The sequence below is a fragment of the Pongo abelii genome, chromosome 1 (assembly GCF_028885655.2).
Source record: "Pongo abelii isolate AG06213 chromosome 1, NHGRI_mPonAbe1-v2.0_pri, whole genome shotgun sequence".
NCBI lineage: Eukaryota > Metazoa > Chordata > Mammalia > Primates > Hominidae > Pongo > Pongo abelii.
This window is the reverse complement of record NC_071985.2, coordinates 188,259,234-188,277,678: the sequence shown is the minus strand read 5'-3', so window position 1 is coordinate 188,277,678 and position 18,445 is coordinate 188,259,234. Positions and strand designations below refer to the sequence as shown.

Below are 18,445 nucleotides of genomic sequence, written 5' to 3'. Positions count from 1 at the left end.
CTGGCCAGAACTTCCAACACTATGTTGAATAGGAGTGGTGAGAGAGGGCATCCCTGTCTTGTGCCAGTTTTCGAAGGGAATGCTTCCAGTTTTTGCCCATTCAGTATGATATTGGCTGTGGGTTTGTCATAGATAGCTCTTATTATTTTGAGATACATTCCATCAATACCTAATTTATTGAGAGTTTTTAGCATGAAGGGTTGTTGAATTTTGTCAAAGGCCTTTTCTGTATCTATTGAGATAATCATGTGGTTTTTGTCTTTGGTTCTGTTTATATGCTGGATTATATTTATTGATTTGCGTATATTGAACCAGCCTTACATCCCAGGGATGAAGCCCACTTGATCATGGTGGATTAGCTCTTTGATGTGCTGCTGGATTCGGTTTGCCAGTATTTTACTGAGGATTTTTGCATCAATGTTCATCAAGGATATTGGTCTAAAATTCTCTTTTTTTGTTGTGTCTCTGCCAGGCTTTGGTATCAGGATGATGCTGGCCTCATAAAATGAGTTAGGGAGGATTCCCTCTTTTTCTATTGATTGGAATAGTTTCAGAAGGAATGGTACCAGTTCCTCCTTGTACCTCTGGTAGAATTCGGCTGTGAATCCATCTGGTCCTGGACTCTTTTTGGTTGGTAAGCTATTGATTATTTCCACAAAGTTCATATGGAACCAAAAAAGAGCCCGCATTGCCAAGTCAATCCTAAGCCAAAAGAACAAAGCTGGAGGCATCACGCTACCTGACTTCAAACTATACTACAAGGCTACAGTAACCAAAACAGCATGGTACTGGTACCAAAACAGAGATATAGATCAATGGAACAAAACAGAGCCCTCAGAAATAACGCTGCGTATCTACAACTATCTGATCTTTGACAAACCTGAGAAAAACAAGCAATGGGGAAAGGATTCCCTATTTAATAAATGGTGCTGGGAAAACTGGCTAGCCATATGTAGAAAGCTGAAACTGGATCCCTTCCTTACGCCTTATACAAAAATTAATTCAAGATGGATTAAAGACTTAAACGTTAGACCTAAAACCATAAAAACCCTAGAAGAAAACCTAGGCATTACTATTCAGGACATAGGCATGGGCAAGGACTTCATGTCTAAAACACCAAAAGCAATGGCAACAAAAGCCAAAATTGACAAATGGGATCTAATTAAACTAAAGGGCTTCTGCACAGCAAAAGAAACTACCATCAGAGTGAACAGGCAACCTACAGAATGGGAGAAAATTTTCGCAACCTACTCATCTGACAAAGGGCTAATGTCCAGAATCTACAATGAACTCAAACAAATTTACAAGAAAAAAACAAACAACCCCATCAAAAAGTGGGTGAAGGACATGAACAGACACTTCTCAAAAGAAGACATTTATGCAGCCAAAAAACACATGAAAAAATGCTCACCATCACTGGCCATCAGAGAAATGCAAATCAAAACCACAATGAGATACCATCTCACACCAGTTAGAATGGCAATCATTAAAAAGTCAGGAAACAACAGGTGCTGGAGAGGATGTGGAGAAAAAGGAACACTTTTACACTGTTGGTAGGACTGTAAACTAGTTCAATCCTTGTGGAAGTCAGTGTGGCAATTCCTCAGGGATCTAGAACTAGAAATACCATTTGACCCAGCCATCCCATTACTGGGTATATATCCAAAGGACTATAAATCATGCTGCTATAAAGACACATGCACACGTATGTTTATTGCGGCACTATTCACAATAGCAAAGACTTGGAACCAACCCCAATGTCCAACAATGATAGACTGGATTAAGAAAATGTGGCACATACACACCATGGAATACTATGCAGCCATAAAAAATGATGAGTTCATGTCCTTTGTAGGGACATGGATGAAATTGGAAATCATCATTCTCAGTAGACTATCGCAAGAACAAAAAACCAAACACCGCATATTCTCACTCATAGGTGGGAATTGAACAATGAGAACACATGGACACAGGAAGGGGAACATCACACTCTGGGGACTGTTGTGGGGTGGGGGGAGGGGGGAGGGATAGCTTTAGGAGATATACCTAACGCTAAATGACGAGTTAATGGGTGCAGCACACCAGCATGACACATGTATACATATGTAACTAACCTGCACATTGTGCACATGTACCCTAAAACTTAAAGTATAATAATAATAAAATTAAAAAAAGGGTTTGTTGATATGCACAAAATAAATTGCTGGGATTTTGATTGGGATTGTGTTAAATCTATAGATCATGTTGGCAAGAACTAACCTCCTAATATACATTCTTATTATCCATGAACATGGACCATTTCTATTTATTTAAATCATCTTTGATTTTTTTTCATCCAAGTTTTACAGTATTCCTCATATCAATCTTATACATATTTTGTTAGATTTATTCCTAAGTACTTCATTTTTGGGGTGCTAATGTAAATGGTACTGTGTTTTTAATTTCAAATTCCAATTGTTCTTTGCTGGCATATAGGAAAGCAATTGAATTTTGTATATTAATCTTATATACTGCAAACTTGCTATAATTACTTGTTAGTTCCAGTTTTTAAAAAAATTGATTATTTGGGATTCATACATAGTCAATCATGTCGTTTGTGGGCAAAGATTTATTTCTTCCTTTCCAATATGTACAAACAATCCTTGGCTTACAATGATTTCACTTAAGAATTTTTGACCTTAAGATGGGTTTATTGGGACATAACCCTGTCATTAGTCAGGGAGCATCTGTATATCATTTATTTCCTTTTCCTATCTTATTGTATTAGTTAGGAACTTCTAGTATGATGCTGAATAGAAGTGGCAAGAAGGAACATTCTTGTCTTATTCCTGATCTTAAAGGGAAAGCATCTAGTTTCTCACCATTAAGTATAATGGTAGTTAGTTGCAGGTTTTAATTTTTTGTCTTTAAGCTCTTTTGCCCAGGCTGGAGTGCAGTAGCACAATCATGGTTCACTGCAGCCTTGACTTCCCAGGCTCAAGTGATCCTCTTGCCTCAGCCTCCCAAGTAGCTGGAACTATAGGAGTGTGCCCACCACAACTGGCTATTTTTTATTTTTTAGTAGCGATGAGGTCTTGCTATGTTATCCAGGCTGGTCTTGAACTCCCAGGCTCAAGTGATTCTCTCATCTTGGCCTCCCAAAGTGCTAGGATTACAGGTGTGAGCCACCACACCCAGCCGGTAATTGTAGGTTTTTTTGTAGAAGTTCTTTATCAAGTTGAGGCAGCTCTCCTCTATTCCTAGTTTGCTAAGGGTTTTTTTTTTTTTTTTTAATTATGAATGGGTGTCAGTTATGCTTTTCCTGAATTTACTGATGAATGACTTTTCTTCTTTGCCTGTGGAAAGAATAAATTCCATTAATGGAATTAACGGATTCCATTAATTGATTTTCAAGTGTTGAGACAACTAACATACTTCAAATAAATCCTACTTGTGGTTCATTCTTTTTATACACTGTTGGGTTTGATTTGCTAAAATTTGTTCAGGATTTTTGCATTTATGCTCAAGAGTCATACTGATCTGTACTTTTCCTTTCTTGTAATGTCTTTATCTAGTTTTGGTTTTAGAGTAATGCTGGCCTCATAGAGTAAGGAAGTGTTTCCTCTGCTTCTATTTTCTGGAAGAGACTTTAGAGAATCAGTAACATTTATTCCTTAAATATTTGGTAGAACTCACCAGTGAAATAATCTGAGCCTGGCACTTTCTGTTTTGGAAGGTTATTATTAATTCAATTTCTTTAACAAATATAGGCCTATTCAGATTATTTACTTCTCCTTCTGTGAATTTTGGTAGATTGTTTTTTTTCAAGAAATTGGTCCATCTAATTATCTAAGTTATCAAATTGGTGGGCATAGAGTTGTTCAAAATATTTTTTTATTATCCTTTTAATGTCCATGGGGATCAGTACTGATGGCCCCTCTTTCATTTATGATATTAGTAATTTAGATCTTTTTTTTTTCTTGGTTAGCCTAAAGGTTTATCAATTTTATTGATCTTTTCAAAGAACCAGTCTTGCTTTTATTGATTTTTGCCTACTGTTTTTCTACTTTCAATTTCACTGATTTCTGCTCTAATTTTTGTTATTTATTTTCTTCTGCTAATTTAGATTTACATTGCTCTTCTTTCGCTATTTTCCCAATGTGGAAGCTTAACTTATAAACTGATTGTTATTTATTCTTTCTCTATTTTACTAATGTGCAAACTTAGATTATTGATTTTATTTTATAATTATTTTTATTTTTAAATTTTATTTATTTATTTTTTGAGGCAGAGTCTCGTTCTGTAGCCTAAGCTGGAGTGCAGTGGCACGATCTCAGCTCACTGCAACCTCTGCCTGGTTCAAGAATCACTGGTTCAAGTGATTCTTCTGCCTCAGCCTCCTGAGTAGCTGAGATTACAGGCGCCTGCCACCATGCCCGGCTAATTTTTGTATTTTTGTAGAGACAGGGTTTCTCCATGTTGGTCAGCCTGGTCTCAAACTCCTGACCTCATGTGATTGCCTCGGCCTCTCAAAGTGCTGGGATTACAGGCATGAACCACTGCACCTGGCCTATTTTTTGAGAAAAGGTCTTACTCTTGCCTAGGCTAGAGTGCAGTGGTGTGATTATGGCTCACTTCAGCCTTGACCTCCCAGGCTCAAGTGATCCTCCCACCTCAGCCTCCCAAGCCACTGGGATTATGGGTGTGAGCCACCATGTCTGGCTCTTTTCTCTTCTCTTCTCTTTTCTTTCTTTCTTCTTTCTTTTTGAGAAAGAAGTTGGCCAGGCTGGAGTGCAGTGGCATGATCTCGGCTCACTGCAACCTCTGCCTCCAGGTTCAAGTGATTCTCCTGCCTCAGCCTCCCAAGTAGCTGGGACTACAGGCATGTACCACCACACCCAGCTAATTTTTGTATTTTTAGTACAGGCAGGGTTTTGCCATGTTGGCCAGGCTGGTCTCGAACTCCTGACCTCAGGTGATCTGCCCATCTCGGCCTCCCAAAGTGCTGGGTTACAGGGGTGAGCCACCACGCCTGGCTGCTCTTTTTTTTCTTGATAATGCTCTTTGATGCACACAAGATTTAAATTTTGATGAAGTCTAATTTACCTATCTATATTTTTTTTTGTTGTTCATGCTTTTGATGTCATAGCTAAGAATCCATTGGCTTACCCAAGGTTATGAAGACTTATTCCTATGTTTTCATGTAAGAGTTTTATGGCTTTAGCTCTTACATTTAGGTTATTGGTTCCATCTCTACTTTTAATCTATCTGTGTCTTTAAAGTGGGTTTCTTATAGACAACATATAGTTGAGTTTTAAAAAGGTTTCTCCACACCTTTTTTTATCAACACTTTTTTTTATCAAAAATTTTCCGTGGTGGCTCATGCCTGCAATCCCAGCACTTTGGGAGGCTGAGGTGAGTGGATCACCTGAGGTCAGGAGTTTGAGACCAGCCTGGCTATCATGGCAAAACCCCATCTCTACCAAAAATACAAAAATTAGCTGGGCGTGGTGGCAGGCACCTGTAGTCCCATCTCCTCGGGAGGCTGAGGCAGGAGATTCATTTGAACTCAGGGGGCAGGGGTTGCAGTGAGCTGAAATCACGCCACTGCATTCCAGCCTGGGTGACAGAGCGAGACTCTGTCTCAAAAAATAAAAATAAATAAAAATATGCTAAATGACGAGTTAATGGGTGCAGCACACCAGCATGGCACATGTATACATATATAACTAACCTGCACATTGTGCACACGTACCCTAAAACTTAGAGTATAATAATAATTAAAAAAAAATAAAAATAATAATTTTCCTTGGCTAAGTGTGGTGGCTCACACCTGTAATCCCAGCATTTTGGGAGCCCAAGGTGGGAGGATTACTTGAGGCCAGGAGTTCAAGACCAGCTAGGGTAACATTTGCTATGTTACCCTAGAGACCTCGTCTCTAATAAAAAATAAAATTTAAAACAAATCCTTTATTTTGAAATAATTTTACTTACAGAAAATTTTGAACAATAGAACAGAGATTTTTTTTCTTCTCTCTGAACCATTTGAAAGTAAGTGACTTGATGCCCCATCACTCCTGACTACTGTAGTGTGTATTTCCTACAAAGACACTCTTCTACACCCGCAAGACAACCATCAAAAGCAGCAAATTAACAGATATATTCCTACCATCTACCACCAACCACATTCAAGTACCACCAATTGTCCCCAAAATGTCTTTTATAGCAAAAAGATTTTATACAAGTTCATGTGTTGCACTTAGTTTGTCATGTGCCTTTAAGTCTTCTTCAATTTGGAAAAATTTCCCCATCTTTCCTTGACATTCATGACCCTGACACTTTTGCAAGCTAGTTATTTTGTAGTATGTCCTTTAATTTGGTATTCCTGATGTTTCCTTATTAGATGTACATTTGCACTTTTGGCTGTAATGTCACAGAAGTAATGCTGAGTTCTTATTGTTTCCTATCAGGTAATCTATGTTTTTATTTTATTTTATTTTATTATTATTATACTTTAAGTTTTAGGGTACATGTGCACAATGTGCAGGTTAGTTACATATGTATACATGTGCCATGCTGTATGTTTTTGACTTCATCCATTTCTGATGATATTAACTGTAATCAGTTGATTAAAGTGGTGTTGGCCAGGTTTCGATTGTAAAGTTATACATTTTTCCTTTATGATTGATAAATATTTTGTGAAGAGATACCTTGAGACTATATGAGTATCCTGTTTTTCAAATGTTCACGCACTAGCTTTGAATCCATTGATATTTCCCGACTGCAGCTATTTTAGGTATCTCATGTAAGTCAAATCATATAATATTTATCCTTTTGTGTCTAGCTTATATCACTTAGCATGTTCTCAAGGTTCACTCATGTTGTACCATGTATCAGACTTTCATTCCTTTTATGGCTGAATAATATTCCATTGTCTGTATATACCACATTTTGTTTATCCATTCCTCTGTTGATGAACATTTGGCTATTATGAATAATGTTACTATAAACACTATTGTACAACTATCTGTTTGAGTTCCTGCTTGCAATTCTTTTGGACATATAGCTGGTTCATTTTTTTTCGACCCACCTACCTGTTTATGTTTTTAGAGACAGGGTCTCACTTTCTCATCCAGGCAGTGGCACGATAGCTCACTGTAACCTCAAACTCCTGGGCTCAAGCAATCCTCTTGCTTTAGCCTCCTGAGTAGCTGGGACTACAGGCGGATGCCACCATGTCCAGCTAGTTTTTAAACTTTTTGCAGAGACAGGGTCTCACTATGTTGCCAAGGCTGGTCTCAAACTCCTGTCCTCTAGTGATCTTCCCACCTCAGCCTCCCAAAGTGTTAGGATTACAGGTGTGAGTCACTTTGGCCTTTAATGACTGAATGATTGATTGATTGAGATGGAGTCTTGCTCTGTCGCCCAGGCTGGAGTGCAGTGGCGTGATCTTGGCTCACTGCAACCTCTGCCTCCCAGTTCAAGTGATTCTTGTGCCTCAGCCTCCTGAGTAGCTGGGATTACAGGCATGTGCCACCATGCCCGGCTAATTTTTGTATTTTTAGTAGAGACAGGGTTTTGCCATGTTGACCAGGCTGGTCTCGAACTCCTAACTTCAGGTTATCCGCCCGCCTCGGCCTCCCAAAGTGCTGGGATTACAGGTGTGAGCCACTGAGCCTGGCCCTGGCTTTTTTTTATTCTTAAGTGAGCTCTGACAGTTTTGTTTTTGAAGGAGTTAGTCCATTTCATCTGTGTTGTTGAATTTACTGGCATAAAGCTGTTCGTAATATTCTCCTATTACCATTTTGATGTCTTTAGAATCTGTAGTGATATCACCTTTCTCATTCCTGATATTGATCATTTCTGCCTTTTATCTCCTTTTTTCTTGATCAGTCTAGACAGGGATTTAAATTTGATTTATGTTTTCATTCTTTCTTTTTTTTTTTTGGAGATAGAGTCTTACTCTGTCCTCCAGGCTGGAATGTAGTGGCATGATCTCTCAGCTCATTGCAACCTCTGTCTCCTCAGTTCAAGCAATTCTCCCTGTCTCAGCCTCCTGAGTAGCTGGGATTACAGGAGCCTACCACCATGCCCGGCTATTTTTGTATTTTTTAGTAGAGACAGGGTTTCGCCATGTTAGCCAGCCTTGTCTCAAACTCCTGACCTCAAGCAATCCACCTACCTCGGCTCCCAAAGTGCTAGGATTACAGGCATGAGCCACCGTGCCCGGCCTTAATTGATCTTTTCAAAGAATCAGCTTTTGGTTTCATTGATTATTCTCTATTTCATTGATTTTTGCTCTGATTTTTTTTTTTTTTTGAGACAGAGTCTTACTCTGTTGCCCAGGCTGGAGTGCAGTGGTGTGATCTTGGCTCACTGCAGCCTCCACCTCCTGTGTTCAGATGATTATAGTACCTCAGCCTCCCGAGTAGCTGGGATTATAGGCGCGTGCCACCATGCCCACTTAATTTTTTTTTTATTTTTATTTTTGGTAGAGATGGAGTTTTACCATGTTAGCCAGGCTGGTCTTGAACTCCTGGCTTCAAGTGATCTGCCTTCCTTGGCCTCCCAAATAGCTGGGATTACAGGTATGAGCCACCGCACTTGTCTGCTCTCATCTTTATTATTTCCTTTCCTATGCTACCTTGGGTTTTCTTTTTCTGACTTCTTAAAGTGAAATCTGGGCTGTGCACAGTGGCTAACGCCTGTAATCCCAGCACTTTGGGAGGCTGAGGTGGGTGGATCACGAGGTCAGGAGATCAAGACCATCCTGGCAAACACTGTGAAACCCCGTCTCTACTAAAAATACAAAAAAATTAGCTGGGCGTGGTGGCAGGCGCCTGTAGTCCCAGCTACTCGGGAGGCAGAGGCAGGAGAATGGCATGAACCCGGGGGGCGGAGCTTGCAGTGGGCGGAGATCACGCCACTGCATTCCAGCCTGGGCAACAGAGTGAGACTCTGTCTCAAAAAAAAAAAAAAGGTGAAATCTGGGATCACTGATTTGAAGCATTTTTCATTTATTGCTAAAAATTTATAAGTAAAACCTTAGCTACATTCCACAAATTTTGACTTGTGCTTTCATTTTCATACAGTCAAAAGATTTTCTAATTTTCTTGTGATTTTTTTTCTTTGCTCCATGAGTAATATACATGTATGTGGTTTAATTTCGAAAAACTTAAGATATTTTTAAATATCTTTTTACTATCGATTTCTAATTGTACTGTGGTTGTCTGAAAAAGATTTTTAGTTCATCTCTCTCTCTTTTTTTTTAAGAGTCAGGGTCTTGTTCTGTCACCCAGGTTGGAGTGCAGTGTCACGATGGTAGCTTACTGTAGTCTCTTAATTCCTGGGCTCGAGCAGTCCTTCTACCTTAGCCTCCTGAGTAGCTGGGACTATGGGTGCTTGCCAGTACACCTGGCTAATTTTTAAAATTCTTTGTAAAGACAGGATCTTGCTATGTTGCTCAGGCTAGTCTCAAATCCTGGTCTCAAGTGATCCTTCTGCCTTGGCCTCCTAAAGTGCTGGGATTACAGGTGTGAGCCACTGCACCTGGCCTCATCTTTGTTTCTGAAATATATTTTCATTGGTATAAAATTCTAGTTTGACAGTTTTTGGGTTTTTTTTTTTTTGAGACAGAGTCTCACTGTCACCCAGGCAGGAGTACAGTGGTCCGATCTCGGCTCACCGCAACCTTTGCTTCCCAGGTTCAAGCGATTCTCATGCCACAGCCTCCTGAGTAGCTGGGACTACAGGTGTGCACTACCACACCCAGCTAATTTTTGTATTTTTAGTAGAGACAGAGGTTTCACCATGCTGGCCAGGATGTTCTCAAACTCCTGACCTCAAGTGATCTGCCTGCCTTGGCCTCCTAAAGCGCTAGGATTATAGGTGTGAGCCACCGTGCCTGGCCTGATAATTTTTTTTTTTAAAGTACTTTAAGGGATTTTTTTCCCACTGTTTCTGGCTTACATTGTTTCTAATGAGAAATCTGTTCTCATACTTGTTTTTTTTGTCCTTTGTAATGTATCTTTTTTACTCTGATTGCTTTTAAGTAGATTTTCTCTTCTATTATTGGTTTTAAGCATTTTGGTTATGATGTGCCTTGGTATAGTTTTCTTCATGTTTATTATGCTTGTGGTTCATTGGTTTCCTTAGATCTGTAGTCCTCCTCCTTATCCTGCTTGGAATCTGATACTCCATGCAGGCTACCACCACGCCCCACTTGACACTCCTCAGATGAATGCACATTATCAGATTTGTTGATTTTTGCCAATAAGATCAGTAAAAAATGTTATCTCAGGCTAATTTTAATTTGTATTTCTAATGTGATACCAGGTATTTTAGTTGTCTAAAAACCATTTGTATCTCCTTTTCTGTGAACTGTCTGATCATATGCTTTGTTCTATTTTTGTATTTGTTTGCTGATCATTTTTATATTAATTTATATGTAACTTTTACCTCTTCTCTAATGAGCATGTATTTTTGGGGGGACAATAAGAAGATACCACATAAAGTTATTTTTAATTAAAAAAAACTTCAAAATTCATGTAGTTTCCTGGTCTAAAATATTCAGGAGCTCATGGTGGCAACATTTTATCATAGCTCCTTCTTATATAGGGGCTTACTTTCACTTCTGTTTGTGGTGAAACCTGCATAGTTAACAGGATGTATGTGAGCTTAAAGGCCTGAGAATCACTTTGGACTGCCTATCTTTTACCAGGGCACTGAAAAAAAATCACCAACTCTTATATCTGTAACGAGTTCAGCTCTATCTTAGTCATCACTTCATTAGATCTTCCAGTGGCCCTGGGAGGCTGACAGGTCACTGACAATGATCCCCATTTTATAGATTTGAAACTGAGGCATAGAAAGGTGAAGTGATTTTATCAAACAGAAGGTTAGAATTAGAAGTACCTTAAAGATCATTTAATTTTACATATTCGGTATCCTACAATTAGTAACTAGGGTAAAGTTTTGGCTTGGATCCAGGTGCTCTTTCTTTTTTTTTTGAGACGGAGTCTTGCTCTGTCACCCAGGCTGGAGTGCAGTGGCGCGATCTCGGCTCACTGCAAGCTCTGCCTCCCAGGTTCACGCCATTCTCCTGCCTCAGCCTCCCGAGTAGCTGGAACTACAGGTGCCCGCCACCACACCCGGCTACTTTTTGTATTTTTAGTAGAGACGGGGTTTCACCATGTTGGCCAGGATGGTCTCGATCTCTTGACCTCGTGATCTGCCCGCCTCGGCCTCCCAAGGTGCTGGGATTACAGGCGTGAGCCACCGCGCCTGGCCAGGTGCTCTTTCTAATGGCAGCAATCAAAGTGAGGATCACTATCACTCTAAATGGTCAAGGAGCTTCTCTTCCTCAGGAGACTGCAGGCCAAGCCTTTGACATGCCATGGCTGGGCAGGCAGACAGGTGATGCTGGAGCTTAAGGTCTATCTATGCTCACCTTTGGCAGCAGTCAGCATGGTGGAGGCCAGTTCACACTGCTGTGATTCCAAGTGTCCAAGCGTGAACCAGCGAGGATAACGGCTGGGCACCACAGACACCATATGGTGAGGGTGGGATGTGTCGCCTGCAGAAGCTGAGTTTTCTAAAACAGGTAACCTGGAAGACCCAGGAAGAATCATCAGCCACCATCCAGACCCTGGGCTTCTGAGCCACCTTAGAGAAGCTTGCTCTTTGCTGGGGAGGAACTGGGGAGAGGAAAGGATTAACTAAGAGCTTTGAAGGTTTTTAAACCTATGATACTATACACTATATGAGGTGAGTGCCTGGGCACTTAAGAGAACTCAACACTGAATAGTTTCCACTACAAATGGATGTGAAAGGCAGTTCAAGAGCTATTGAGTTGAATAGTATGATATATTGTAAAAAGAGAGAAAAGTTAATACATTTTAAAAAAGAATCATAGGGTTGTTTATTTTATTTATTTTTGAGACAGTGTCTCTCTCTGTCACATAGGCTGGAGTGTAGTGGCATAATCACAGCTCACTGCAGCCCTGACCTCCCGGGCTCAAGCAATCCTCCCACCTCAGTCTCTTGAGTAGCTGGGACTTCAGGTGTGCACAAACATGCCTGGCTAATTTTTGTATTTTTTGTTTTTGTAGAGACGGGGTTTCACCACGCTGCCCAGGCTGGTCTCAAACTCCTGGGCTCAAGCAATCTACCTGCCTCAGCCTCCCAAAGTGCTAGGATTACAGGCTTGAGCCACTGCACCCAGCCTGGTTATTTCTAAAAGTATAAGAAATACATGCCAAGGAATTTCCTGTTTTAGCTAAGGTATTCTCCCAGCCTTACAGTCTGACTAAAATTCTTCTTCTGTATAGTCTGCTATATCCCAGAGGTTTAACTGCCTAAACCAAGGATCCTATTCTAGCCTGGAAACAAGATGCCCATAGCTCATTGTTCTCAAGTCTTGGGGTAAACATATTTATCTCTACTTCCCCCAGCTTCTTCTGGGGACCTGTGCCTGGGAACCTTGATTGAGTTGAACTACAGAAGGGCTCAGACCCCTTCTCAGCTTGCCTGACTAACCACTGAACAGGAAGACTCAGGTCTTAAGTGCTCCTTATTTATTAACATCTCAGGGGCTTCCTCAGACAATCAACCATGAGTACTGCCAGGGAACCAAGTCACCAACAAGGAATCCAGATACGAATCCTAGATCATATAAAAATATCTGAGCCATTTTAAGGTACGCTTGGTAGCAGGTCCAACAGAATGACAAAGCGGGAAAGAAAAGAAAGTGAAATAAGCAATGAAAAAGAGCACTGGACACTTTTGCTTTGGTGGAGGCAATTGGACTGGGAAAGGGCTACCCACCTCATGGCACGTAAGGCTAATTTATAGGACAGGTCTGGATCATGAGGCAGCAGAGCTGAGAACAAATACTTGGCAAAGGTATGCATGGGAACACTCTCTCGGTGGATGACTTCTCCCAGACCGCTGAAAGGACCTCCTGGAGGAAGATAAGCCAGCCAGTTATTTATCTGTATGCTTCCATTTGCCAGCCTGGACTTGAGCCCCAGTATCTCATGCATGTTTGCTAATCATGGGAACCTTCACTACATTTTAATGTCATAAATGTTCCTGTACTTGTACTCTATTGGAGAGGGGAGCTCAGGGTAATGGGCCAAAGACACCGTGACAAGAGACTCTTTTCTACTTACCTTCCAGCAGTAAGATGCATTGTTTTTGCAGTGTTTGCACTAGCTCATCGTCCAGCTGCAGCTCTTGGAGTTGGCTCAGGAGCTGCTCCTCATTACGGCATACCTTGTCCTGTGCATACAGGCCTTCAGGCATTAACCTCTGTTGACCCAGGCCCATCAGTGCAACTTCCAGGGCCAATGACAGGTAGGACTCACTGCTGTTTGGGGAGCCTGCAGCCACAGGTACATGCTGGTACACAGGGGGTCTGCTTTCATTAATATCTGAGGGCAACAGGGCACCAAATTCTTTAGGTCAGGCTTGGTAGAGTCTTCTTTCTTTCTTTTTTTTTTTTTTTGAGACAGAGTCTTGCTCTGTTGTCCAGGCTGGAGTGCAGTGGTGCAATCTTGGCTCACTGCAGCCTCCGCCTCCCCAGTTCAAGCGATTTTCCTGCCTCAGCCTCCCAAGTAGCTAGGATTACAGGAGCATGCCACAACACCTGTCTAATTTTTGTATTTTTAGTAGAGGAGCGGTTTCATCATGTTGGCCATGCTGGACTCAAACTCCTGACCTCAGGTGATCCGCCTACCTCGGCCTCCGAAAGTGCTGGGATTACAGGTGTGAGCCACCGTATCCGGCCTAGTCTTCTGTCTTTCCCTCCCACCTTTGGAATACAGCTTGGTCAACAGCTATCACAGGGAAGCTGAATCAGAACCCCAGAATAGTAAGGAAAATATACTGAAAAAAAGGTTACACAGAGCCACAAAGATTCACACTTCTTTCTTTTTTTAATTTTTTTGGAGACAGAGTCTTGTTCAGTTGCTAAGGCGGGAATGTAGTGGTGCGATCATGGCTCACTGATGCAGCCTCAACCTCTTGGGTTCAAGCGACCCTCCCACTTCAGCTTCCTGAGTAGCTGGGACTACAGGCACATGCCACCATGCCCAGATAATTTTTAAAATTCTTTTGTAGAGATAGGGTCTCATTATGTTGCCCAGGCTGGTCTTGAACTCCTGGGCTCAAGTGATTCTCCCACCTTGGCCTCCCAAAATGCTGGGATTATAGGCATGAGCCACCATGCCCAGCCCCACCTCCTTTTTTTTTTTTTTTTTGAGATGGAGTCTCGCTCCATCTCCCAGGCTGGAGAGCAGTGGCATGATATTGGCTTACTGCAACCTCCGCCTCCCGGGTTCAAGCAATTCGTCTGCCTCAGCCTCCTGAGTAGCTGGGATTACAGGCGCACACCACCACACCCAGCTAATTTTTATATTTTTAGTAGAGATGGGGTTTCACCATGTTGGCCAGGCTGGTCTCCAACTCCTGACCTCAGGTGATCTGCCTGCCTTGGCCTCCCAAAGTGCTGGGATTACAGGTGAGAGCCACCATGCCCGGCCCACCTCCTTCTTAATATATGAACTGGCTAAGCCAGTTAGGGAAGTATAAAATCTTATCTTTTGCTAGCACATTATGTAATGCTGTAATTGTCTGTTTTTGTTTCTGTCTCTTTCATAGAATGTGAACACCTTAAAGGGATTAGACCATCTTGTTGTTCTAGGTATTGCTATGTGTTAGTGGTGAATGAACAAACCCAAGTGCAAACTCAGGTTTCCAAGATGTCACTGTACAGATGAAACAGACCAAAGATGATGATTCACTTTGCAAGGGATCAGAGGGAAGATAAACAGCAGCCCTCACTTGGCTTGGGGCCATCCCTTATATCTCTACCCAAAGAAATCTGAATCCCTACAGTTAAACTCTTAACTTTTGGAACATTTGCAACCTTTATGTTACTATTATCTCATATGCTCCACCACTGGGTGCACAATTTCAGGAAGTAAGCACGGTTTAAAAGTCAAAGTCTTGGTTTCTTTGCTTTTCTCCCTCATCTATCCAATAAGTATTTATGAAAGATTGTTAAATGACAGGTCCTCCACTAAGTGCTAGGAACACAAAGATAAATAAGTCATAATTTCTGTTTTCAAGTAGCTGACAGTCTAGTAACAAAGAACTATTTGTAAATAAATTGTAATGTAGCATGATAAATACTAAAGTAGATACATGTATACAGTAAGTGAAGGCTGAAAGAAAAAAGAATCAATTTTGTCTCTATCTATTCTTGGCTACTCTAATAGAGTCTTGAGACTCTATTAAATTATTCTCCTCTATTTCTTATTTGTAAAATTGGTACAAAACCATCATGTGGAAGAAAGTTCAAAGGAAACCAGAAAATATTATTATGCAATTGCAAGGGATACACAGATTCTTAATGGAAGTTCTTTCCCACTTTCAGACTGCTCTAGGTTCTCCCCTCTGACTAAAATTTCTCTATCACTTGTTATTCTTCTTGGACTACATTCTTCAGGCATTTATGATAGGGAAATAAAAGGAACAAGGAAGGTTGCCAAGGTAAAATGTGAAATCAGGACAAGGCCAGACCAAAGGGTAGGAAAGGAAGGTGGGAAATGGGCAAGTATGAAGAAACCTCTCAGGGTGCTCTAGTTTGGACAAGAGGGGGAAAAAAACTTCAAAAGGAGGTAGAACAGAGTCTGGAAGGGAGAAAACGGCTGATGAGGGCAGTCTTTTTTTTTTTTTTTAATGAAACAGGGTCTCACTTTGTCACCCAGATTGCAGTGCAGTGGTGTGATCTTGACTTCACTGCAGCCTCGATCTCCTGGGATCAAGTGATCTTACTGCCTCAGCCCCCAAGTAGCTGGGATTACAGGCGACTGACCACACCTGGCTAATATTTTGTAGAGACAGGGTTTTGCCATGTTGCCCAGGCTGGTCTTGAACTCCTGAACTCAAGTAATCCACCCACCTTGGCATCCCAAAATGCTACGATTACAGGTGTGAGCCACCATTCTAGCCAACAAGGGCAGTCTTGGTTTGCCTCAGGCTGACCCCTGTACCTGACATCTCCAGATAGCCATCATCATTCAGGCGGCAGGCCTCAGTCAAAGTGAGAAACAGGCAGCCAATGGGATCCAGGGGGTGGCCCACCCAGCCCTCCAGGTTTGTGATGGTTGTGTTTCCTCTCTGCAACAGTTCTGGAAACAAGCAGGTTAAAATTTTAGACAGTGATAGAGACAAACTGCTGTCTGTCCCTGCCTGGGTCTTCTTATCAGTCTCTCCAGCCTTGACCCTGAGAGTCAAATAAAAGCTTCTCTATTGTCTTGCCTTGGGTTGATAGGGCTGGCCACAAACATACCAGCCAGCTATACAATCACGTGGTCTGCATTTGGGTTGTCTGCTGGTAATGCATACGTGGATAGAGCTTTACAGGTTTTTGATTTAAGAGATACCTGAATCTTCTAAATAGCTGGGACTACAGGCACATGCCACCATGCCCTGCTAATTTTATTTAAAAATTTATTTTTGAGACAGAGTCTCGCTCTGTTGCCCAGGCCAGAGTGCAGTGGTGTGATCTTGGCTCATTGCAACCTCCGCCTCCTGGGTTCAAACAATTCTCATGCCTCAGCCTCCAGAGTAGCTGGGACTACAGGCATGTGCCACTATGCCTGACAATTTTTGTATTTTTGGTAGAACTGGGGTTTCACTCTGTTGGCCAGGCTGGTCTTGAACTCCTGGCCTCAAGTGATCCACCCATCTCAGCCTACCAAAGTCCTGGGATTACAGGCGTGAGCCACTGTGCCTGGCATATTTAATTTAATTTAATTTAATTAATTATTTATTTTGAGACGGAGCTCTGCTCTTGTTGCCCAGGCTGGAGTGCAATGGTGTGATCTCAGCTCACTGCAACCTCCGCCTCCTGAGTTCCAGCGATTCTTCTGCCTCAGCCTCCCAAGTAGCTGGGATTACAGGCACGCGCCACCACGCCCGGCTAATTTTTTGTATTTTTAGTAGAGATGGGGTTTCTCCATGTTGGTCAGGCTGGTCTCAAACTCCCAACCTCAGGTGATCGCCTGCCTCGGCCTCCCAAAGTGCTGGGATTACGGGCATAAGCCACCATGCCTGGCCTTTATTTTATTTTTGTAAAGATAGGGTCTCACCATGTTGCCCAGGCTGGTCTCAAACTCCTGGCCTCAAGCAATCCTCCTACCTGGGCCTCCCAAAGTGCTGGGATTATAGGTGTGAGTCACCATGCCTGTCCACAGCTTTACAGTTTAAAAATGGTCTTCTCATACCAGATCTTAATGAGCCTTCTAACTGCCTTATGAGGGAGGCAAACAGGTATTATTCCCAAATTAACAGATGAGAAAACAGATTCATAAAGTGAGGCATTCCACACAGCAAGGAGAATGACCTGGAATTCCCTAGCTCTTCTGGGCCTTGTATCCCCTAAGGATCCTCATCAGCTTTGGGCCTAAGGGGGTTAGATGGCTACTAATTACTATACCTTTCTTCTGATGCTTGTAGATTTCCAGTTGCCGCTGCTGCTGCAACCTCAGAGTATTAATAATGGCCACTGTGAGTCTGAGGGCCTCTTTTGGATAACCATGGGAACGTAGGGCGTCAACTCGAGCACAGGCTGTAGGCACATGCTCTACCAAGTAAGAAGAAGATATTTTGGTCTAGTTAAAATTTCAAATCAGGAAAATTTATACCTGATAAAGAGGGTTTGTATTAAGTCCAGTTCCTCAAATTCAACCTGACACCTACTGTATACCAGGAACTGTGTCTTTATCTTTAAAGATATAAAAAGTTGAATAAATCACAGGTGATATCTTGAAAGAGCTACCTTGCAGCCTCAGCGTGGTCAATGGTGTAGAAAGGGACACACAAGTAGGATAATAAAATGTAGTTTCTCTTTGCAAACATATATTATACTATGGGAAACCAATGGAGGTAGCAACTAACTGCCTAATGGGAAAAGTCTCATTCATTTAATTAATCCTACATTTCCTGAAAACCTATTATATGCCAGGGAGTATGCTGGGTAAAGAAAGTACAAAGATGAATAAGAAATGGTCATTGCCCTCAAAGAGCTCACAAATGATACACAAATGTAATTATAAAGCAGCTAAAAAGAAGTAACATGATAGAAATATATACAGAGAGAAAATAATATTTGAGCTGTGCTTTGAAGGACAAGTAAGATTTCAAACAGGTAGACAAACAGGGAAAGACATTCCTGACAAAGGAAACATAAGCAAGGGCATATTGTAAAAGCATAAAAATTATTCAATATATTAATAGCATCCATCTTCAGAGTATGGCAAATAGTTCCATGTAGTTAGAATTATGTTATGTGGCCTAAGATAGCCTGGAAAAGGTAGAGTCTGGAATGTAAACAGCTTTGAATGCCATTCTATGGAGTTTGAATTTACCTTAGGGATAATGGAAGACTACCAAACCA

General features: G+C 41.5%; 1 protein-coding gene across 3 annotated transcripts in view; it reads right to left on the bottom strand.

Annotated features, from left to right (window-relative positions):
* Positions 1 to 18,445, bottom strand: part of ZSWIM5 (zinc finger SWIM-type containing 5) — a 281,205-nt gene that overhangs the window by 9,445 nt on the left and 253,315 nt on the right. For all 3 annotated transcript variants that reach the window (XM_054535682.1, XM_002810905.4, XM_054535675.2), the window contains 5 exons: positions 17,486 to 17,632; positions 16,038 to 16,175; positions 13,152 to 13,412; positions 12,805 to 12,940; positions 11,429 to 11,586 (listed from right to left, as the gene is read on the bottom strand). In XM_054535682.1, the coding sequence (XP_054391657.1) occupies positions 11,429 to 11,586; positions 12,805 to 12,940; positions 13,152 to 13,412; positions 16,038 to 16,175; positions 17,486 to 17,632 (840 nt within the window). The remainder of the gene's footprint in view (positions 1 to 11,428; positions 11,587 to 12,804; positions 12,941 to 13,151; positions 13,413 to 16,037; positions 16,176 to 17,485; positions 17,633 to 18,445) is intronic.